Source organism: Phyllopteryx taeniolatus, chromosome 10 (genome assembly GCF_024500385.1).
Source record: "Phyllopteryx taeniolatus isolate TA_2022b chromosome 10, UOR_Ptae_1.2, whole genome shotgun sequence".
NCBI lineage: Eukaryota > Metazoa > Chordata > Actinopteri > Syngnathiformes > Syngnathidae > Phyllopteryx > Phyllopteryx taeniolatus.
This window is the reverse complement of record NC_084511.1, coordinates 5,768,317-5,792,543: the sequence shown is the minus strand read 5'-3', so window position 1 is coordinate 5,792,543 and position 24,227 is coordinate 5,768,317. Positions and strand designations below refer to the sequence as shown.

Below are 24,227 nucleotides of genomic sequence, written 5' to 3'. Positions count from 1 at the left end.
TTGGTAGAGGTTAATCTTGGTCTCATCAGTCCATAAAACTTTGTTCCAAAACTTTTGTGGCTCATCTCAGTACTTCTTTGCAAAATCCAATTTGGCCTTCCAATTCTTTTTGCTGATGAGTGGTTTGCATCGTGTGGTATGGCCTGTATATTTATTCTCTCAAAGTCTTCTACGAACACTGGGTTGTAATACCTTTACCCCTGCCCTGTGGAGGTTGGCAGTGATGTCACTGACTTGTCTTTTTTCTTTTTTTCTGACTTGTTTCTTCAAAGCTCTCACAATGTTTCTGTCATCAACTACTGTTGATACCCTTGCCCGACCTGTTCAATGTCTGTTGCTCAGTACAGCAGTAGTTTTTTTTCTTTTTCAGGACATTCCAAATAGTTGTATTAGCTATGCCCAATGTTTGTGCAATGGCTCCTATTGATTCCCCCCCGCCCTTCTCTGTTTCAAAATGGTTTGCTTTTCTCCCATAGACAGCTTTCATGCTTGCTTAACAGAAAATGTATTTTTCACAGGTGAAACCCAAAGCGAAAAACAACCACTATCTATTTAAGCAATCAATCTAAACACTTGAGCAACTAGAAAACCCCATCTGTCACATGTTCCAATACTTGTGCTCACTTGAAAAGTTGCATGGGTTCAAACAAAAGATGCTCTGTGATGAGTTGTTTAAAAACATCTAGAGGTAAATACCATATATTAAAAGCTGGAATTCTGAACTTTTGTCTCATATTTTGATCTGAAACCCAAATGTCTTCAGTATACAAAAGATTTGTGGCTAAAACTTGTGGCTATTAAGTAAAATTGGTTAATTTCCTGTGGCACACCCGATACAATGTACTGCAGCACACTGGTTGGAAATCACTGCCTTAAAGGGTTATAAAATTGCGAATTTTGATGCTGATTTTAGCACATCAATAGCATTTTAAAATCATGTTAGGATTAAGCTGACTGGACTGTCATACAGAGCTATGTAGGTGTTTAAAATACACGTAATTCGTAATTTCTTGCTTTGTTTAGTTTGACAGTAAACTTCAACTGGGAGTGGCATTGAACAGCTTGAAACATCTTTTTAATGAAATGCTCACTCTTTGCCAAAGTGCTGTTTATTGTGAATTGAGTTTACTGCCACCAAGCACTCGTATCTCACGTTTGTGCTTGCAAGTCAAAGCAAAAAATGTGTCCGAATGACCGCTCGTATCTCAAAACTTGTAAGTCGGGTCACTTGTATCTCAAGGTACAACTGTATCCATTTTTTGAAGTGTCTATTTAGATGTACAGTACATTTGAAGTGAACATGAGAGAACCCACATGCACAGGTGCTCAAATTGCATGCAAGTAACTCCTCAAGCAGCTACACCAGGCAGTGTGACAACACAGAAGCAAACAATATGATTAAACATTTAGTTGGCCTGTGCTGACTTCTCTCTCCATTGATTTGAATGAAGGTAACCTTCACATTACTCCACTGGACCCTGTTCACATATATCTAAATGTGGAAAACAATCTAGATTATAAAATCTGACTGATCTGAAGGTATCCCATTCCAAATTATGCCACATGAGAGCAAAACGTTGGAAGTGTGTCACTGCGTCAGTGTAAGTCCAGCCTAACAAATGAATTGCAACGATGCTATGCCAATTCCACTGCATGATCACTGTGCTTATCTCACTGGTTGCATGGTCACTTTCACGGTGCATGAAACATAAATGCACAATAATCTTTTATTTTTATTTTTTTTAAAACGTTTTTTTTTCTCACTTGTAATGTCTTTCCCCTTTTGTGTGTGTGTGTGTTTTTTTTTTTTTTTACTTCAGGAAAGAAAGATGGAGATGATGAAAATGCAGACCAAGTTGACATTCCAAAGAGAACAATGCCTGCCAAAGGTGTGTGTTTATATTGGTAGAACTGAGTCTTGAAAAATAGGTCTTTAATCATAAGTCCTGCTCAAAACAAAAACCATCTAATACATAATTCGTTTACTGAGTGCCCAGAACAGCGCTATATAAATGTAATGCATTCTTCTTCTCCTCCTAATTATTATTACTACCAATGATTGTCCTACAAAATAGGAATCAGTATTTACTAAGTTTAAGGACATTTAAGTAAATGTCTTTTGCAAATGGACATGCATTGAGGTGGGGGGAAAAAAAACCTAACTGAAAAAATGTGTGTGTGTGTGTCAGGTTACGAGCTATTATTCCAACCAGAGGTGGTTCGAATTTACACGTCGCTGCTCAGAGAGAGCAAGAACCCTTCGGTTCTGGAAGCTGCTGCTGGGGCCATCCAGAACCTGTGTGCAGGCAGATGGACTGTAAGTACTTCTACGAACAAATTAATTACTTGTTTCTTCTGAATTTCCCTCTTCTGTAGAATAACTGGAGTAAACCGCAGTGATATTTTCAACTCTTTTCTGGTTCCACATTAGTATGGTCGTTACATTCGGGCCACTGTACGTCTGGAGAAGGGTCTTCCCATGATGGCCGAGCTGCTGGCGCACGGCAACGACCGTGTGGTGCGGGCGATGTCCGGAGCCTTGAGGAACCTCTCAATCGACAACAGGAACTGTGAACTTCTCGGTAAGATTACCAGATGTTCCTTTACCGGATATTATCAATATTTGTTTCCTTTTGCCATGCGTGAGAAGCTGACTTGCATTTCTCCTGCAGGTTTGCATGCTGTGCCCCACCTTGTGGCCAACCTGCCAGGAGGTCAGAACCAGTCGGGGCGTGCCCTGTCGGAGGAGACTGTGGTGTCTGTGCTGAGCACGCTCACAGAGGTGCTCGGCACCAGCTTGGAGGCAGCCAAGACCCTCAGGGCGTCGCAGGGCATTGAGAGGCTGGTTCTCATTAACAAAGATGGGTAAGAAAGCTGGACAGTCACTAATTTTCAGATTTTTTAAAATTGTTTTAAATTTTTAATTTAAAAAAAAAAAATAATTATGACGTGTAAAACTCTCATCACAGGCCTCTTTGTCGTTATGGTTGGTTACTCTCAAGAGGTCTCACATTGGGCGCAGTAGAGGAACAAATTGCAGATGCTGAGCTGCACTGCTCCCTGCACTTTACTTGCCCTCTAAACCCCATTCGCATTGACATTAACAAATGACAGACAGTCTAAATCGAATCGTCACTTGTTACTTTTCCCAAATAGACATGCTGTTGTCCAACAAATGGAAATTTTTATTTTATTATTTGAAAACTGTCTATTGAACTGGATAGAGTACGCTGGCACATTTTAGCTGCTGTCTCCCCCTCCAGAAAAGTTTTTTTTTTTTTTACTTTAATATGGCTTACTTTAACCAGGATCCAACAGTTACTGTGGCCAAAAGTAGAAGCCCAGGTCTGTTTTGCACCCATCTCAATGCCATAACATGCGTAAAGGCATACTGGCAGAGATCATCTGCCTGCTTTATAGCCAGCTAGCTACAGTGGTATGAAATTGTTTGCCCCCTTCCTGGTTTCTTATTTACATACATGTTTGTCACAATTAAATGTTTCCCATCATCAAACAAATTTAAATATTAGACAAAGACAACAAAGTAAACACAAAATGCAGTTTTAAGTTTTTATTATTATGGGAGAAAAAAAAATCCAAACCTACATGGACCTGTGTGAAAAGGTTGCTTGCCCCTTAAACCTAATAACTGCTTTGGCTACACTTAGCAACAACTGCTATCAAGGGTTTGCGATAACTTCAAGTGAGTCTCTTATTTATTCTGTTATTTTGGCTCACTCATCTTTACATAATTGTTGTAATTCAGCCACATTGGAGGGTTTTCGAGCATGAACCACTTTTTTAAGGTCATGCCACAGCATCTCAATAGGATCCAAAGTCTTCATTTTGTTTTTCTTGAGCAATTCAGAGGTGGACTTGGTGTTGTGTTTTGGAACATTGTCCTGCTGCAGCACCCAAGTTGGTTTCTGCTTGAGGTCAGGAACATTCTCCCTTTAGGATTTTTAGGAAGACAGCAGAATTCCAGGTCCTGAAGGAGCAAAAGAGCCCCAGACCATCACACTACCACCACCATATTTTACTAGGTTTTACACGATCAGTTTTTTGGACCGAGCAGCGATTTATTAAAAAACAAAAAAAACGATAACTGATCACAAGATGAGGCAATCTGTCTATTTAAATGACTTATTCATTTACTGTATATACTTGTGTACTGAGTATCTTCAAAAGTATTCTCTAGCATTTTAGACAAATGGTAAAACATTAATGACCTCTAGCGGGCATTCAAGGATTGGCCACTGACATAAGTTTAAGTTTTCTGTCAGGTCAAACTAACATTACAACATGACAGAAACAATGGGTGCTAACTAGGCTTTACATGATCAGGATTTTTGGGGCCGATCACCAGGTTTAAAAAAACAACAACAAAAAAACGATAACGATCACCGATCCGATCACAAGATGGAGCAACGTGTCTATTTACATTACATGATTTGTTCATTTATTGTATATACTTGTGTACTTTATACTGGGTACTGTATTTTCAAAATTATTCTCTAGCATTTCAGAAAAAAGTTAAAACGTCAATGACCTCTGGGGGGGCCATTCAAGGATTGGCCACTGACATAAGTTTAGATCAACTCAAGTTTACAACACGACATTAATAATGGGTGCTAACTTACTGTAATTAAAATTACTTTATTGCAATTAAACTTTGTAACTGTAACTTTAACAAATACTGTTAATGACATCCTTACTCTAACTTTCTCACTGTCCCGGCTATATGGACTGATGTTATCCAGAGTTTGCATCGGTTTGGCTTTTCCTTTTTTATTTTTATTTATTCATTTATTTATTTATTTTACTCCCACGCTGCGTTGCTTGAACACGGCATGCTCCTCTTTGTGTACATTCCGATCAAATTTTTTGTGTTGAAGCATTTAGATGACGTTCCCCACGACGTACGTCAGTTGTGCACAGACTGCAAATAACTTGCGTGTTGTTTGTCTGAGACACCGCAAAATAGTCCGACACCGACGTGTTTTTTGACTGACAAGATTGAAAAAAACGTTATTGGCTGTCAGATAGTTACAGTACTACGCCACAAGACAAGGCTAAAAATAAACTAGCTTTTGGATTCATACGCGACGGCGACGCGGAGTAAATGTCTTTTGCAGAGCCGATCGATGACGTCATTGATTGGATTGGCGAATTATGACATGAAACCCGATCAGCAGAAAAATGCTAATTATCGGCCGATACCGATCAAACCGATCAGATCGGTGTAAAGTCTAGTTCTACCTTAGTATAGCTAAATTACTTTATTGTAATTAAATTACTTCACACACACCGAAACTTTAGAACATGATACGACAGAACGCTGGCATGTTTACGTACAACTGTTAGTGCTCGCACTAGCTTGCTAGGCTACAAAACGTGTTGTTGCCTGCTTGCGAGTCGTTTCGTATTAAAAGTACGTGAACATACCTCAAGCAATCCGTGAATGGACATCCTCTCCTGAGCCTCGGTGATGACCACCATACATTTTTCACAATAAATTTGCGTGATCTATTGTTGTTGTTGTCGTCGCCATGATGACGAAGAGTATCCAGTCGCGTTTGCATTGACGATAAATCCCAGTGATTGTAAAAGACGGGGTTTCGGTGGTATCGGAATACAAGATTTTATTGCAGTAGTGTGAGATTGTGCAATTGTGAGACCAAATTTGTCTTGGAGTCTGATCCAGGCATTACGTGTTGTCTGTCTCAGATGTGTTGTCTGTCCCACACCGCCGGCACGTTTATATTTAAAAAAAAAAAAAAAAAAAAAAAAAAAAAACTTTATTGGTGGTCAGATATTTACCGTACTACGTCAAAAGACACGCGACAATGCTAAAAACAAACAAACTTTTGGATTTAGGTTCGGTGGAGTCCCAAAGCTTTAGAAATGACTAACCTTTTCCACACTGACAGATCTCACTTGCTTTCTTTCTCGTTTGTTGCTGAATTTCTTTAGATCTCTGCATGATGTGTAGCTTTTGAGGATCTTTTGGTCAACTTCCCTTTGTCGGACAGGTCCTATTTAACTGATTTCTAGATTGAAAACAGGTGTGGCAGTATCAGGCCTGGGTGTGGCTCGAGAAATTAAACTCTGTTATGATAAACCACAGTTATAACGGGGGAAATCACTTTTTCACACAGGGCCATGTCGTTTTGGATTTTTTTCCCTCCCCTAATAATAAAAAAACTTCCTTTGAAAACTGCATTATGTGTTTACTTGTTGTTTTTTGACGAACATTTAAGTTTGTTTGATGATTTTCCTGGGGGTGGGGGGGTCGCGCTGACATCATAGGCTATTTCGTACTCCTTGAACACAAGCAGCTAGATCCATTCCACACATCCACCATCCACACACAGATGTAATTATGAATATTACACTGCGGCAGACTAATATAGGAGCGCATTGGCCTGAGGTTCCGCCTGTCACGGTTGTTGACCAGACCAGACAAAACACTTCCGCCCCTTCTACTGTTAAGAAGTACCGGTACTTTTACTCCGTTACAATTATCTAAATGTCACTCGTTTTTATTTATCAATTATTGCTTAACTATTTCGTGTGCTATACTTCGACTTCCGCATTGGGCGCTTTTTGCGCCAATCCAGTTTAAGCGCTAGTGACGTTTAAGTCTAGTTCACCAATCAAACGACACAAAGTCACATGACCTCACACAACGTCTTCTATTGGGCTTCCCGGGCATAGGTATTAACACTAGATAAGCCAGCCCAGTGCAGTGGTGGGGCTAGACCTTTATCCTTGGGGTAGCCAGGGGTTGGCCAAGGCTATCTCAGGGGGTCCACAGACTATGACAATGAATTTGTTTCTCGGCCGATGAATTGCAATCAGTCTCTTAAGTGTTGCAATGTACATACTAAGCACACAGAAGATGAGGTTTGTGCGCATAAAATATAGTTTAACGTTTACAACACAATGTACATAGAAACACAACTGCAACAATTTTTCAATAATCACAGAGTAACCCACTCACACAGTTATGCGCACACACACGAGCTATTCACTCACACTGTCTGTCCAGCTTACCGTTGCCTGACTTGCTTCTCTTTAAAAATAAGTTATGTATCTTGTCGCCCTGTCTTTTCATTTCTCAATGGACCCTAAGGAAAAAAAACAGGCCGGTTTTGTTACTCTTAGCATCACTTACAATTGCACAATGCTATCAAATCCCCACTTCAAGCCTAAGCAATGTCAGGGGAAATAAAGCACTGTAGATGTAAACTTTCAGCTACTCAGTGGTTCCCAACAGGTTTTGCCTCAACCCAATTTTTTGATATTCTTTAGCAACTCAAATTTATTTCACAAAAAAATAGCCCATTAATATAAAAGCCACCGGTCATGAGAGGGGAGCTCCAACGGCCCTTCTCTGGTGCCCCTATCCACCCTCCTTTCCAACACACAAGGGAAACTCTCCCGCCCTCGGGCTGGGCAGGGACTGGCTGCATCGTGGCCCCTGCAGGTTGGGGGGGGCGTCTGGCTCTCCTGGGGTTGGCTGGGTGGGTGGCATTGGATCCCTGCGGCCCCCACCGGGTGGCCAGTTGTCGGGGTGCCTCGGTGGGGCCGGCGGACTGCCCTGGGTCCCTCGGTGTGGGATGTGTCCCGTCCAACGGGCTGTTCTCAGGTGGACCCATGGGCCCGATCCCGCCCCTTGATTTATTGGGTGGGGTCCTCAGCCTCCGCGGTGTCGGGACAGCAATTAGAGTACACTTCTGTCAGTCTTTGTGCATGTAAAACTGTGTCAATTCACTTGCATGTGTCCGCAGGCACACGCCCCTGGAACTCTTTCACTGGGTGTGGGGCCACTCACTTATTGCAACAAATAACTCATGACTATGCGAATCGCTTGTGTATCGCCTCACTCATACTCTCGTCCTATAGAATTTTATAATTTACATAGTCAATCCCACCACACTTCAGTTGTACAGCCGGGTTCTTCTCCTGTCCTTGTCCTTTTCTAGCTTGTCCTGTCCTTCCCTCACAGGGTGTAGCACTACAGCCCTATGCAACACTCATATTTAATGTTTCATTGTTGTAGATAATGTAATGAATGACTTTTCTCATCCTGTTTACAATTAGTGCTTTGTCTTTTGTCTTCGTTTCTCTCTTTCCTCTAGAAACCCTAGAGAACCCTCTAGAAACTGTTCTGTTCGACTGATTGACTCTGATTCTCAATAAACTTAAATTATTATACTAAGACACCAAAGCTGAAGTTTAAGAACTCCCCTGTGACACAGTAAAACTCTTCCGGCATAAAATGGATACAGAATCCTCCATTCTGCCAAACAGCCGAACAGGACAAAAAATAATAATAAAAAAAGAACACACGGAATGAGCTAACTTCAAATTCAGAAATGGCCAATAAAAACAGAAAAATATTGTACTTAATATTTTCCTGGAGGATGCATTTGGGATTTGCCTTTGAAGTTGGTAATAGTGAAAAATGAAGTGAAATTCTTTTCCAGAATGAGAGTGCTTAAAGAGGAGGATGCTATTCACGCGGCACAACTTGAAGCAGACATTAGGTGCAGGTGGAGATGGGCCTGGCTCAAGTTGGAGGCCAAAACCAAAAAGCAAAGAAATGAGGCAAATTTAATTATAATCTTAAATTTGTACATCAACATGTACTTGAGCGGTGTAAATAAGTTTTTCTGCGTGAAGAATTCCCCCCGGCCATTGTACTCGTCAGAGTCTTCCAGATTTCTTAATTGATGTTAAAATAAAAAAAATTATCTGCAGGGCCTGGGGGATCCCCCTACAATGTTGTTGTTTTTTTTTTGTTACCTTTTTCATGCCTTTGATATTTGCATGTCTGGTATACGCACATGCGCAATAGGTCAAAAACGGGCTAAAAACCGGGAAATATTTTGTATTTTAATTAAATGCTGCATGGCAGTAGTTTCAGCATTTGTCAGAATAAAGTAAGTAGTATATTATTCTTCGATTCTTTGTGATTCAAATCCAAAAATTTAGATTCGGCGTTCGTTTATTTTCGGCGGACTTGAAAGCCAATTCGCGTCACCACCCATTCGTGAAGAGCATTATTGTTTAGAAGAATAATCACCTTTATTGTCATGAACATGGATGCATGCATGCATGCACATGAAATTTGTTCTCTGCATTTTACCCATCACAGTGAACACACACACTTGTTAGTGCAACGTACTGGAGCAAGGGGCAGCTGAAACGCCCGGGAAGCCGTTCAGGGTATCAGTGTCTTGCTCAAGGACAGCACAGCCGTGAGTCCGGGGGATGTTGCCAGCTGATCCGGTCAGGGTCTTGAACCTTGGTCCTCCACGGTGGCAGGCGATGATCTGAACCACTGTTTCACGGCTGACTACAGACTAGTCATGTGACGAGAGTTCAAGGCAGTTACACTTCCAAATATTTTCTATTGGAATCCTAATAATCCCATCATATTACATAATTGCCCCTGACTTTGGTAACCAGTTATTCTTTCCCTCCCTGAACGTCCTGTGCTCTGTTTGGTAGATTGCGAACAGTTCTCCAAATTGCTTGCTTCAAGCTGTTGTCACTCCCAGTTGAAGTTTACTGATGAAAATGGACACACTTGAATCAAACTAAAAAAACCTAGTAATACTAGAGCTTTGTTGGCCAATGGCTACTTCTTGTTGACATCATTCTTGTATCTCATGGCGTGGACATCAGAGGGGGCAGCACACTAGTTTAAAGTAAGTCAAGAAAAATAGCTTTTGAAGGTCAGATCTGGCCTGCGGGCCCAGAGTTTTTACGCCTGTGTTTAATGGACTGATTTCATAGTCAAGATCCAATAGTTTTTTGGTTTACTATGCGTTTGAATGTCTTTGTCATGCAGCAAGCGGTCTGACCGTGAGGTTCGAGGAGCAGGCCAGGTGCTGCAGCTGGTGTGGGCCCACAAGGACCTGCGTCGGCCTCTTGAGAAAGACGGCTGGAAGAAGACTGACTTCCAGGTCAACATAAACCCCGGCACCACCAACGGCCCAAGCACCCGAGCCAATGGCACCTACGGGGACAGTACCACACCACTACTGGACAGAGGTGTGTATTTGTCTTTTAACGCTGTTTTTTTACTGCTGGGAGAATCAGCAATTTGAGCTCACATTGTGTTCTACCCCAATAGGGGAAAAGCGAAACATGATTCCTCTGAATGACCTCGGCTCTGGTGAGTGTTTTCTTCTCTTTGTTTATTCAAAGATGCATTTTAAAGTGTGTATAAAGTCAAATGGTTTTTTTTCCCTCCACCACTCTCTAATCTCTCTCAGAGGCTTACTCGACACTGGACCAGAGGGAGAGGCGACACACTCTGGATGACACCACAGACACTTTCCCGGTAGTTTTGAAACACTATCCGTTCACTTGTTAGATTGCTCACTTGACATCATTAAACCCTGGCTGTGTCTGACGTTTCAGTTTTTAGAACCTCACAATTAACAATTTCTTTTCTAACACTCACTACCTTTCCCCTCCCTTCTCTCTCTCTTTCTCTGGTTGTCTCTCAGAGAGGGGTATATGGGGGAAGAAAGGGCTCCCTGCCTCTGTTGGACTCCTATGATGGTTAGCCCCCCCCCCCCCTCTACCCCCCCTCTCTGCATGTAACAGCATGGTATGTCCTACTGACTTCTCATCCTGCATGGAACTCTGATAAGTGTTCCCTTGGCGTCTTATGATGTGAAACCCCTCAGGGCTAAGCTAAACTTTTGTTATTGGGATAACAGAAGCCTGGTGGAGGTCCACCTAATGGTCCACGGTAGCCAGGTTGCACTTGTGACCTGAGCCAATCGTACAGATTTCTAACCCTACTTTTTGTTTTATGTGGTGCTGTCACAGTAGCAGAATCTGAATTGTAATGTCTACTCGTGGGTTGAATGAGAACGAGACATGCCACAAATTGTGAAAATCTGTGAGTAATTGACTCCTCTCCAAAAAGGTTTAGAATTGCCTGAAGATGTAACATGATGGTGACAAAGCACTGCTTTACGTAACAGAACTGCAGCCTGACAAAATGAAACTCCTCTCCTCTACTCTACTCTGAGCCTCTCCCATTTGACCGAGCTTCTCATCCTATCTCTAAGGGGGAGCCCGGACACCCTGCCGAGGAAACTCATTTTGGCCGCTTGTATCCGGCATCTTGTTCTTTCGGTCACGACCCACAGCTCGTGGTCATAGATGAGCATAGGACTGTAGGACCGTTAAATTGAGAGCTTCGCCTTTCGGCTTCGCTCCTTCTTCACCACAATGGACCGATACAAAGTCTTCATCATTGCAGACGCTGCAGCGATCCGTCTGTCGATCTCCCGTTCCATTCTTCCCTCATGAACAAGACCCAAAAATACTTGAACCTAGGACAGGATCTCATCCCCGACCTGGAGAGGGCCACTCCACCCTTTTCCGACTGAGGACCATGGTCTCAGATTTGGAGGTGCTGATTTTCATCCCAACCACTTCACACACTGCTGTGAACCGCTCCAGTGATAGTTGGAGATCACGGCTTGATGAAGCTAACAGAACCACATAATCTGCAAAAAGCAGAGATGCAATACTGAGACCACCAAACCAAACCCCCTCTATGCCTCGGCTGTGCCAAGAAACCCTGTACATAAAAGTTCTAAACATAATTGGCAGCCCTGGCGGAGTCCGACTTACTGCCAGCAATGCGGACCAAACTCTGACAATGGTCGTTGTACAGGGACCACAGGACTCCCCGAGGGAGACTTTCGAACGCCTTCTCCATGTCCACAAAACACATGTAGACTGGTTGGGCGAACTCTCATGCCCCCTCGAGGACCCTGCCGAGGATGTAGAGCTGGTCCACTGTTCCACGGCCAGAACAAAAACCACATTGCTCCTCCTGATCTAAGATTCTCTCCTCTCCAGCACCCCTGAATAGACCTTACCAGGGAGGCTGAGGAGTGTGACCCCCCCTGTAGTTGGAACCCAACTTCTTAAAAAGGGGGACCACCACCCCAGTCTGCCAATCCAGAGGCACTGTCCCCGATGTCCACGAGATGTTGCAGAGGCGTGTCAACCAGGACAATCCCACAACATCCAGAGCCTTTAGGAACGCCGGGCGAATCTCATCCACCCCTGGGGCTCTGCCACAGAGGAGCTTTTTAACCACCTCGGTAACCCCAGTCCCAGAGATAGGAGAGCCTGCCTCAAAGACCCCAGACTCTGCTTCCTCATGGGAAGGTGTGTTGGTGGAATTGAAGAGGTCTTCAAAGTATTCTCCCCACCGACTCACGTCCCGAGTCGAGGTCAGCAGTGCTCCATCCCCACTATACATGATGTTGATGGTGCACTGCTTCCCCCTCCTGAGATGCCGGATGTTGGACCAGAATTTCCTCGAAGCCGTCCGGAAGTCGTTCTCTGTGGCCTCACTGAACTCCTCCCATGCCAGAGTTTTTGCCTCAGCGACCACCAAAGCTGCATTCCACTTGGCCAGCCTGTACCCATCAGCTGCCTCAGGAGTCCCACAGGCCAAAAAGGCCCGATAGGACTCCACCTTCAGCTTGACTGTATCGCTCACCGCTGGTGTCCACTAACGCGTTCGGAAGTTGTCGCCACAGCAGGCACCAACCACCTTACGGCCACAGCTCTGTTCGGTCGCCTCAGCAATGGAGGCGCGCAGCATGGTCCACTCGGACTCAATGTCCCCCGCCTCCCCCGAGACCTGAGTGAAGGTCTGCTGGAGATGGGAGTTGAAACGCCTTCTGACAGGGGTTTCTGCCAGACATTCCCTGTAGACCCTCACAATATGTTAGGCCTGCCAGGTCGGACCGGCATCTTCCCCCACCATCGGAGCAAACACACCACCAGGTGGTGATCAGTTGACAGCTCCGCCCCTCTCTTCACCCGAGTGTCCATCACATGCGGCTACAACTCTGATGACATGACCACAAAGTCGATCATCGAACTGCGGCCTAGGGTGTCCTGGTGCCAAGTGCACGTCTGGACACCCTTATGCTTGAAGATGGTGTTCGTTATGGACAATTCGTGATGAGCACAGAAGTCCAATAACAGAACACCGCTAGGGTTCTGATCGCACAAAACCAGAAAATATTTTTTCGTGGGGGAATAGTGTATAGAGTTTTTCAACAAAGTAATGGAGGATGGTTTCAATAGAGTAAATACGTTCCTCATTGTCATTTACTCTTGCGTTAACTTGATCAATTAGTCATTAAAAGCAATTTATCTATCAATTGAAATATAATCCATGTCGTTTTAGTATTTGAAAGAAATGAATTAGCATTAGACAGCAATCTGTCAACATTTAAAAGGTCTTGTGGATCCCTTCCAGCAATATGTGGATGATGGGATAAGAAAGTTCTGTCAGTTAAGCAAGATACACACAAACTAATTGTTTTTTCTAGGGAGCCGGGGGTCTTACTTTTAATTGTGAGGGTACCAAAAGTGACTAGGAAAAGTCACACCTCAGGACAATTGCTCAGGATAATCTTTGAGAGACGTTGGACAAACGGCCTTTGCTCTCTTTGATTGCAAGTGAGGGGAAAATGCTCTTATTGTACCAATTGTCAGTATGTGTACAGTGTTCATGGGGGATAGGGACCGAGCTCTGCTACAAATAGCGACGAGTTGGACGTAATTCACGTCCTCCCAAAAGGTTTAGAATTGCCAAAGTAAGACTTTATGACACAAAGGTTTGACCTGAGCAAAAATAAATAAAAAATCTGAATCAGGAAATTATGAATATGCTACAGTGGAAACAATATAGCAGTGTCAGTTTTTCGGCTAGGAACTATAAAAGTTAACTAAAGTATTCTCTATTCCCCTCTGTTGTTCCTGCAGAAAAACTGATCGTATGCATCACCCAGACTGGGCCGTCCCCACCTGACCACTGATTGAGGAGGTCCTCCTTGTTGTGTCTCCTCCTCCATCTCCAACCGGACCAATGGGATCAGGAGGCGACCGTTTGGCATCCAAAGAACGTGTTTGTGTTGCAGGCAAAGATGTTGCAACGCCAATACATACAAACCCGCTGTTTTGTTTCCTCTGACTTTTTTGGGGGGGATGATCAATTTACTGTAGCAGCAGAATTCTAGTCTGTGTTAAGTTATGAATCTGTAAAGGCAATCATCTTTGTTGACAATCATTTGATTCTGGTGTTTTTCTGCTTTTGTATTGTTTACTTTTATCGTTGTGGTAAAGTTATTTTTCTGCCAACGCCAGCATCCTAACGAGGGGGTTCTATGTAGACTGCAGTTTAGGGTTATATACTGTACATACAAAGAGAAAATGAGATGAGTGCGTACATTTTGGCTGGTTTATTTAAATGGTCCCTTCACGGGGATCGCTGGGATGTTGGGACGCGGCCGTTGGACCCGACAAGTCGCTGTCGTTGTTTGCACCGGAGTCGTTTTGTCAGGGATGACTTCCTCTCGTTGCAATGGGTGTGGACAAGAGAGCTGGTGTGTGTTTATTTGTCATACACTCAATATATGTTTGTGTGCCTGATTGTGCGTGTGGGAGGGAGAAATGTTTTGAACTTTTTTTTTTTTTTTTTTTTTTTTTTCCTCCTCCCCCTCCCTAAAGTGTTTTTTTTTTTTTTTGTATGGCCTGATTCAGAACAATACATTTGTTCATTTTGTTTCTTGTCAGTTTAAATATCTTGTTCTCCTCATTTTTTTGTGTGTTTTGTGCATTACCTGCCTCTTTTCTCCTGGAAAAAAAAATACCAACTCCTGTCTGCTATTATTTAATCCAAAATCTGGCTTGATGATTGTGGGGCGTGAAGCTGGCATTAAGTGCAACTAAACCACTAATCACTTATTCTTGGCTCTGCTATTTATGATTCAATTCAATCTTTCATTGACTGAATACTTATTTGACCTGAAGCCACTCGCACGTTAGATGTTTTACCCCCCAAAAAAAGAATATGTTAGGTGTATTTGCTTAGAGGAGACTGTCTGTACAATTTGTGAGTTGCATTTTCATTTAGGAGGTAAACAAGATGCTAATTTTTTTTTGTCATCTATTTTGTACACCTTTTCTGTCGATTTGTGATTCACCCACTCTTTTTGGAGTGGGTGGGTGAGATCCTTATGCAATTTATTTTCCATGTTTAATTGACACCACTGTTCCCCCTCCTACTTTCTTCCAGTTCTCCACAGGCATATAGTATATTTGTAATGTTGCCTATCCATGTAAAATTATTACGTTCCATTCATACCTGCCTTGGCTCTGACAAGTTGCTTTTTTCAAGAAAATATGTTACTGGTTATACTGATGTTTTGATAAATAAAGACCTTTTCTTAGACATTTGCTCGTCTGGTTGCTGTGAGTGTCTTTAATGTGTCAACAGTTCAGATAGCACTGTGACACTATGTTGGTATATTTGTGGGATGGCTATATGAACACAAATGACACAACACATGTAGACAGACTATAACAATACTCAAAGGCATATACTCCTGCTCCTCTCCTAAAAAGATCTAATATTACTCAGCTTACTGAGTAGTTGTCTTCGGGTACATCTGCATTTCTTTATTACACTGCCCCCCGGTGGCCAAGGTATTCACACCAGATCAGGGGTGACCCGAGACTGCCCCCTACTGGTGCTTGAACATTGGCCATTTTGCCCCGGATGAAAAAAAGTGCCCTTTTGCATGGAAACCTTTTTAAATTATTATTTAGCAATACAGTGGATCCCTGCATTTTATATAATTTTTATCCCCCAATTTTTACTTTTTTTTTAATTTGTGGGGGGGTTGGGGAACCAACCTCAAAATTATTTATATCGAGGTTTATACCCGCTTATTCAAGAACTCTGGTTAAAAAAAAAAGAAAAGAAATTAACTCCTCCTTTTCTTTTAAGTGAATCATAATGGGTGTCAATCATCCGCGGATATTCAGGTTCGCGGGGGTCCACTTAAAAACAAACTCAATTTCCCCAAAGTTTTTTTTTTATATCTGTCACACATTTGTTTGACAGACTGTGGTCCGTGTAATCTGCGGCCATTCATTTTTTTCCTTCCGATGTATGAAAACAAAAAGCAATGACAAGGAAGACAACACTTCTCTTCTTCTTCTTTTCCTTTCGGCTTGTCCCGTTAGGGGTCGCCACAGCGCGTCATCCTTTCCCATGAGAGCCTATCTCCTGCATCCTCCTCTCGAACACCAACTGCCATCATGTCTTCCCTCACGACATCCATCAACCTTCTCTTTGGTCTTCCTCTAGCTCTCTTGCCTGGCAGCTCCATCCTCATCATCCTTCTACAAATATACTCACTCTCTCTCCTCTGGACGTGTCCAAACCATTGAAGTCTGCTCTCTCTAACTTTGTCTCCAAAACATCGAACCTTGGCTGTCCCTCTGATGAGCTCATTTCTAATTTTATCCAACCTGGTCACTCCGAGAGCGAACCTCAACATCTTCATTTCCGCCACCTCCAGCTCTGCTTCCTGTTCTCTCTTCAGTGCCACTGTCTCTAATCCATACATCATGGCTGGCCTCACCACTGTTTTATAAACTTTGCCCTTTATCCTAGCAGAGACTCTTCTGTCACATAACACACCTGACACCTTCCTCCACCCGTTCCAACCTGCTTGGACCCGTTTCTTCACTTCCTGACCACACTCACCATTGCTCTGGACGGTTGACCCCAAGTATTTAAAGTCCTCTACCCTTGCCATCTCTTCTCCCTGTAGCCTCATTCTTCCCCCACCACCCCTCTCATTCATGCACATATATTCTGTTTTACTTCGGCTAATCTTCATTCCTCTTCTTTCCAGTGCATGCCTCCATCTTTCTAACTGTTCCTCCAGCTGCTCCCTGCTTTCACTGCAGATCACAATGTCATCTGCAAACATCATGGTCCACGGGGATTCCAGTCTAACCTCATCTGTCAGCCTATCCATCACCACTGCAAAAAGGAAGGGGCTCAGGGCTGATCCCTGATGCAGTCCCACGTCCACCTTAAATTCTTCTGTCACACCGACAGCACACCTCACCGCTGTTCTGCTGCCCTCGTACATGTCCTGTATTATTCTAACATACTTCTCTGCCACTCCAGACTTCCGCATGCAGTACCACAGTTCCTCTCTGGGTACTCTGTCATAGGCTTTCTCTAGATCTACAAAGACACAATGTAGCTCCTTCTGACCTTCTCTGTACTTTTCCATCAACATCCTCAAGGCAAATAATGCATCTGTGGTACTCTTTCTAGGCATGAAATCATACTGTTGCTCGCAAATACTCACTTCTGTCCTGAGTCTAGCCTCCACTACTCTTTCCCATAACTTCATTGTGTGGCTCATCAACTTTATTCCTCTATAGTTGCCACAGCTCTGCACATCACCTTTGTTCTTAAAAATGGGCACCAGTACACTTTTCCTCCATTCCTCAGGCATCTTCTCACGCACTAGAATTCTATTGAACAAGCTGGTCAAAAACTCCACAGCCACCTCTCCTAGATGCTTCCATACCTCCACAGGAATGTCATCAGGACCAACTGCCTTTCCATTTTTCATTCTCTTTAATGCCTTTCTAACTTCCCCCTTACTAATCATTGCCACTTCCTGGTCTACCACACTTGCCTCTTCTACTCTCCCTTCTCTATCATTTTCCTCATTCATCAACTCCTCGAAGTATTCTTTCCATCTACCTAGCACACTGCTGGCACCAGTCAACATATTTCCATCTCTATCCTTAATCACCCTAACCTGCTGCACATCCTTCCCATCTCTATCCCTCTGTCTGGCCAGCCTGTATAGATCCTTTTCTCCTTCTTTAGTGTCCAACCTGCCATAAATGTCATCATATGCCTCTTGTTTTGCCTTTGCCACCTCTACCTTTGCCCTGTGTCGCATCTCAATGTATTCCTTTCGCCTCTCCTCGGTCCTCTCAGTGTCCCACTTCTTCTTAGCTAACCGTTTTCCTTGTATGATTTCCTGTACTGTGAGGTTCCACCACCAAGTCTCCTTCTCTCCTTTCCTGCCAGAAGATACACCAAGTACTCTCCTGCCTGCTTCTCTGATCACCTTGGCTGCAGTGGTCCAGTCTTCTGGAAGCTCTTCCCGTCCACCGAGAGCCTGTATCACCTCTTCCCGAAAAGCTGCACAACACTCGTCCTGTCTCAGCTTCCACCACATGGTTCTCTTCTCTGCCTTTGTCTTCCTAATTTTCCTCCCCACCACCAGAGTCATCTTACACACCACCATCCTATGCTGTCTAGCCACACTCTCCCCTACCACTACCTTACAGTTGGTAACCTCCTTCAGATTACATCGTCTGCACAAGATGTAATCCACCTGTGTGCTTCTACCTCCGCTCTTGTAGGTCACCCTATGTTCGTGCCTCTTCTGGAAAAAAGTGTTCACTACAGCCATTTGCATCCTTGTTGCAAAGTCTACCACCATCTGTCCCTCCAAGTTCCTTTCCTGGATACCGTACTTACCCATCACTTCTTCATCACCCTTATTACCTTCACCAACATGTCCATTACAATCTGCACCAATTACGACTCTCTCTCTGTCTGGGATGCTCAGAACTACATCATCTAGCTCCTTCCAGAATTTCTCTTTCACCTCTAGGTCACATCCTACCTGTGGGGCATAGCCACTAATCACATTACACATAACACCCTCAATTTCAAATTTCAGCCTCATCACTCGATCTGATACTCTTTTCACCTCCAAGACATTCTTAGCCAACTCTTCTTTTAAAATAACCCCGACTCCATTTCTCTTCCCATCTACACCATGGTAAAATAATTTAAACCCTCCCCCTAAACTTCTAGCCTTACTGCCTTTCCACCTGGTCTCCTGGACACACAATATATCAACCTTTCTCCTAATCATCATGTCAACCAACTCCCGAGATTTTCCTGTCATAGTCCCAACATTCAAAGTCCCCACATTCAGTTCTAGGCTCTGTGTTTTCCTCTTCTCTTTCTGCCGAAGAACCCGCTTTCCACCTCTTCTTCTTCTTCTTCTTTGACTTCGACCCACAGTAGCTGAATTTCCAACAGCGCCCTGCAGGTTGGCGGCGCCGGTGGCGGACGTTGTTAACCCGGGCCACGACCGATCCGGTATGGAATTCTTTGGATGAACGCTCATATTTGTTTGGCAAGGTTTTAAGCCGGATGCCCTTCCTGACGCAACCCTCTGCATTTATCCGGGCTTGGGACCGGCCTACAGTTTGCACTGACTTGTGCCCCCCATAGGGCTGCATTACAAGGAAGACAACACTGATCGAGGCAAATTCATGGTGGTATGATTGGCTTTCCCCTTACGAATTATGGCCCCAACCGTCCTCCATTCAGAAGCTTAGATATGTGCCTGTAACCAATGCCATCGTTATGTTTTTGCAACAATTAGTTTGCGATGGTCTTGAGAGAGCTCTTTGTTCTTACCCATCATTACATGTGTCTTGACTCACACCTTGGCATGAGACCTTTTTGTAGACCATCAATTAGAACTGAACCAGCTGATATTAATTTCCACTGACAAGGGGTTGGATTGCTTTTTGATTATTGATAGATTTTAGGTCTTGTCTTGGCTTTCCAAGCCTTTTTGCACCTCCCTTTCTTCATGTGTTACTTACTTTTCCCCTGTGTCATTTCTCACTTTTACATACAACTTACTTTCTGAGTTTATTTGTTCTACTTTCTTTGTATGTAGGGATTACTTGTGGTTGTTCCCAACATTTGGTGACATTTTGATAGCACCTTTGGAAGTATATTTAGTGAGCAAAAAGGGTGACGTGTTACTTATTTCAGCCGCTGTATATGCTACAGTAGACAGAATGACAGACTGTCAGACAAGCAGAGAATTAAAAGACAGATTTGCATATTCAGGAAGTTCATTTGTCTTTTTTCATTTAAAATCTTAATTTTGTTGATGCAAAAGGCAGAAGAAAAAAGCATAACCACAAACACATTGTGCTGTAGAATGACAGTTTTATTTTTTAATCATTGCAGCATCCTGGCTAAAAGTAACATGCACTCAAGGAGATATTTGAATACAATGGAAGCATTTCCACAAAAACATTAAGATTTAGATTTACAAGTAGTTTTTCTAAACTATATTGCTCTATATAGTACATGATAAAGAGAAGCATATAAAAGAATGATTAATAAATAGCAGGAAAAGCTGTCCATTTGATTTTATTAGCATAATAATGGGCCCATTGTCAAGTCAAGTTTATTTGTATCAAAGGACTTCACAGGCCCACAGTTGACTAAGATCGGCGAAATCCCCTGATCTAAACCCCTCAATCATTATCATCATTTTTAACTACCCAAATTTGGTTTCTAACTTGAAATGAAAAGTAAGTTGAGCTACATGACAGCCTGTGATATGGGAAAGGGATGTAACAGTTTTCTTCCAATCTTCATACATAAACTTTTGACCAAAGGGATCATGTATCAATATATTTTTTTGTCCACTTCTGACCCAATGGAACCCATGAAAACTACATATATAAGTTTTTTAAATTCCTTGTTATTTACTGGATTGAATCCACTATTTGGGTATACACTTTCTACCAGATCACATAATGTATCAAGGTTTAGTTTTAGTTTAGCAAATGAAGGACACAATTTTGATTTTAAGCACCGGAAGTCCCCTCAGTTGACTGTAGAAACTGTGTTGCTTAGAAATATAAGAAAGTAGGTGGTACTGAAAATTTCATTTTTTTATGCTGTTTTAGAACCTGCCGATTGTGCAAATATGGAAGGGTTAAAAAAAAATGAAAAATGAAGAGATCTCTTCCTGTAATAACAAGAGCTACCTGATTGAACCATTCATTCATTTTGAGCATGCAGTACAAAAAAATGAAACATTTACAATACAAATATCCCGTAATGAAACACAGTGAAGTGCCGAATAGGAATAGAAAGATTTTAAAACTTAATCAAAATAATTAGTAACAATGTACAGTGCCATGAAAAAGTACTAGCTCCCTTCCCAAATTCCCTTTTTTTTTTTGCATAGTTTCCCCACTTTAAGATCATAAACAAATTTAAATATCAGACAAAGATAACTCCAATAAACATAAAATGGAGTTTATAAATGCTGATTTTATTTATCAAAAACTGCTCAAAGCTCCCTGACCTTGTGTGAAAAAGTAATTGCCCCCTTAACCTAAGAACTGGTTGGGCCATCCTCAGCAGGAACAACTGAAATCAAGTGTTTCTATAACTGCCAATGAGTACTTTCACATCTCTGTGGAGATATTTTAGCCCACTCCTCCTTACAGAATTGTTTTAATTCAGCAACACTGGAGGTTTTCCAAGCATGAACGGTCTTTTTAAGGTCTCGCCACGGCATTTTAATCAGATTCAAGTCTGAAGTTTGACTAGGCCTCTCCAAAACCTTCGTTTTTTTTTAAGTCATTCACATGTTGACTTGCTGGTGTGTTATGGATCATTGTCCTGCTGCAGAACCCAAGTGGGCTTCAGGTTGAGGTCACAAACTGATGGCTGAACGTTCTCCTTCTGTTAAAGGGCAAAATTCATGGTTGCATCAATCACAACAGGTCGTCCAGGTCCTGAAGGAGCTAAATAGCCTAGACCATCACCGTGTTGGACTCTTTGTATGATGTTATTTTTCTGATATGCTGTGTTACTTTTACACCATATGTAACGAGACACACACCTTCCAAAAAGTTCAACTTTTCTCTTGTCAGTTCATAGACTATTCTCACAAAAGTATTGGGAATCACCCAGATGGTTTTATGTTTGTTTGTTTTATTTTGTTTTGTTTCTCAAAGCTAGACACTGATGGTGTAGTGGTACACTCACCTGACTTTGGTGTGGGCATTGTAGGTTCAATTCCCACTCAGTGACGGTGTGAATGTGAGTACGAATGGTTGTCTGTGTCTATATGTGCCCTGCGACTGACTGGCGACCAGTTCAGGGTGTAGTCTGCCTTTTGCCCGAAGTCAGCTGGGATAGGCTCCAGCACCCCACGACCCTAACCAGGATAAGCGGTGTTGAAAATGGATGGATGGATGGATGGATGTTTCTCAAAAGTAACACAAAGCCTTTATGTTCTTTTAGGTGAGCAGTGGTTTTCGCCTTGGAACATGGACGCCATTTTACCCCAGTCTCTTTCCTATTGTTGAGTCATGAACACTGACCTTGACTGAGGCAAGGAAAGTATGAAGTTCTTTAGATGTTGTCCGGGGGGTTCTTGTGAACTCCCGTATGAGTCGCTGCCGTGTTATAAGGGTAATTTTTGTAGGCTGGCCACTCCTGGAAAGGTTTGCCACTCTTCCATGTTTTCTCCATTTAAGGATAATGGCTCTCACCATGGTTTGCTGGAATCCTAAAGCTTTAGAAATGGCTTTGTAACCCTTTCCAGACTGATAGATCTCTATTACTTCATTTCTCTTCTGTTCTTGAATTTCTTTCAATCATGTCATTTTGTTACAGGTTTTTGAGATCTTTTGGACTTCATTTTGTGAAACAGGTTCTATTTAAGTGATTTCTTGATTGAACATGTCTGGAGGTAATTAGGCTTGGGTGTGGAGTCCATGTGAAAATGAACCAAAACGTGCTTAATTAACAAAAGGGGACATTACTTTTTCACACAGGGCTGGATAGCTTAGAATAGTTTGTCCCCCTTAATAAAATTACTTGGATTATCTTTGTTTGGCGGCATTGTGGCGACTGGTTAGATCGTCTGCCTCACAGTTCTGACGAACGGGGTTCAATCCCCGGCCCCGCCTGTGTGGAGTGTGCATGTTCTCCCCATGCCTGCGTGGGTTTTCTCCGGGTACTCCGGTTTCCTCACACATCCCAAAAAACATGCATGGTAGGTTAATTGACAACTCTAAATTGCCCGTAGGTGTGCATGTGAGTGCGAATGGTTGTTTGTTTGTATGTGCACTGCGATTGGCTGGCAACCAGTTCAGGGTGTACCCCGCCTCCTGCCCGATGATAGCTGGGATAGGCTCCAGCACGCCCGCGACCCTAGTGAGGAGAAACGGCTCAGAAAATGGATGGATGGATGAATATCTTTGTTTGATCTTAAAATCCATCCATCCATCCATCCATTTTCTGAGCCGCTTCTCCTCACTAGGGTCGCGGGCGTGCTGGAGCCTATCCCAGCTGTCATCGGGCAGGAGGCGGGGTACACCCTGAACTGGTTCCCAGCCAATCGCAGGGCACATACAAACAAACAACCATTTGCACTCACATTCACACCTACGGGCAATTTAGAGTTTTCAATTAACGTGCATGTTTTTGGGATGTGGGAGGAAACCGGAGTGCCCGGAGAAAAACCCACGCAGGCACGGGGAGAACATGCAAACTCCACACAGGCAGGAGGAGGGATTGAACCCGGGTCCTCAGAACTGTGAGGCTGACGCTCTAACCAGTCGGCCACCGTGCCGCCTTATCTTAAAATTAAAATGGGAAAACTATAATAATAAGGAATGCTCATCAAACACCTGTTTGGAACATCTCAGAGGTGAACAGGCTATTTGGGCACAAGTGGGTGCCATGATTGGGTATAAAATGAGCTTCCCTGAATTCATTCAGAAGCAAAGATGGGGCGAGGTTCACCTCTTTGTGAACAAGTGTGTGAGAAAATAGTCGAACAGTTTAAGGACAATGTTCCACAACGTACAATTGCAAGGAATTTAGGTATTTCATCATCTACGGTCCATAAAATCATCAAAAGGTTCAGAGAATCTGGAGAAATCACCGCATGTAAGCGGCAAGGCCGAAAACCAACATTGAATGCCTCTAACCTTCGATCCCTCAGCCGGCACGGCATCAAAAATCGACATGGGCTCAGGAACACTTCAAAAAAACAATGTCAGTAAATACAGTTTGGCGCTACATCCGTAAGTGCAACTTGAAACTCTACTATGCAAAGCAAAAGCCATTTATCAACAACACCCAGAAACGCCGCCGGCTTCTCTGGGCCCGAGCTCATCTAAGATGGACTGATGCAAAGTGGAAAAGTGTTCTGTGGTCCGACGAGTCCACATTTCAAATTGTTTTTGGAAATTGTGGACCTCGTGTCCTCCGGGCCAAAGAGGAAAAGAACCATCCGGAATGTTATGGATGCAAAGTTCAAAAGCCAGCATCTGTGACGGTATGGGGCTGTGTTAGTGCCAATGGCATGGGTAACTTACACATCTGTGAAGGCACCATTAATGCTGAACGGTACATACAGGTTTTGGAGAAACATATGCTGCCATCCAAGCAACATCTTTTTCATGGATGCCCC

At 43.1% G+C, this 24,227-nt stretch overlaps 1 protein-coding gene across 9 annotated transcripts in view; it reads left to right on the top strand.

Annotated features, from left to right (window-relative positions):
• LOC133484552 (catenin delta-1-like) overlaps positions 1–15,306 on the top strand; it is a 40,539-nt gene extending 25,233 nt beyond the window's left edge. For 7 of the 9 annotated variants that reach the window (XM_061787326.1, XM_061787325.1, XM_061787322.1 and 4 more), the window contains 9 exons: positions 1,821–1,889; positions 2,190–2,317; positions 2,432–2,582; positions 2,673–2,865; positions 9,863–10,065; positions 10,148–10,189; positions 10,290–10,357; positions 10,527–10,581; positions 13,834–15,306. In XM_061787326.1, the coding sequence (XP_061643310.1) occupies positions 1,821–1,889; positions 2,190–2,317; positions 2,432–2,582; positions 2,673–2,865; positions 9,863–10,065; positions 10,148–10,189; positions 10,290–10,357; positions 10,527–10,581; positions 13,834–13,886 (962 nt within the window). In that variant the 3' untranslated portion in view covers positions 13,887–15,306. Of the gene's footprint in view, positions 1–1,820; positions 1,890–2,189; positions 2,318–2,431; positions 2,583–2,672; positions 2,866–9,862; positions 10,066–10,147; positions 10,190–10,289; positions 10,358–10,526; positions 10,631–13,833 lie in introns of all 9 variants that reach the window. The other 2 variants (XM_061787323.1, XM_061787324.1) reach the window with 2 other exon arrangements.
• Positions 15,307–24,227: the final 8,921 nt, after the last annotated feature.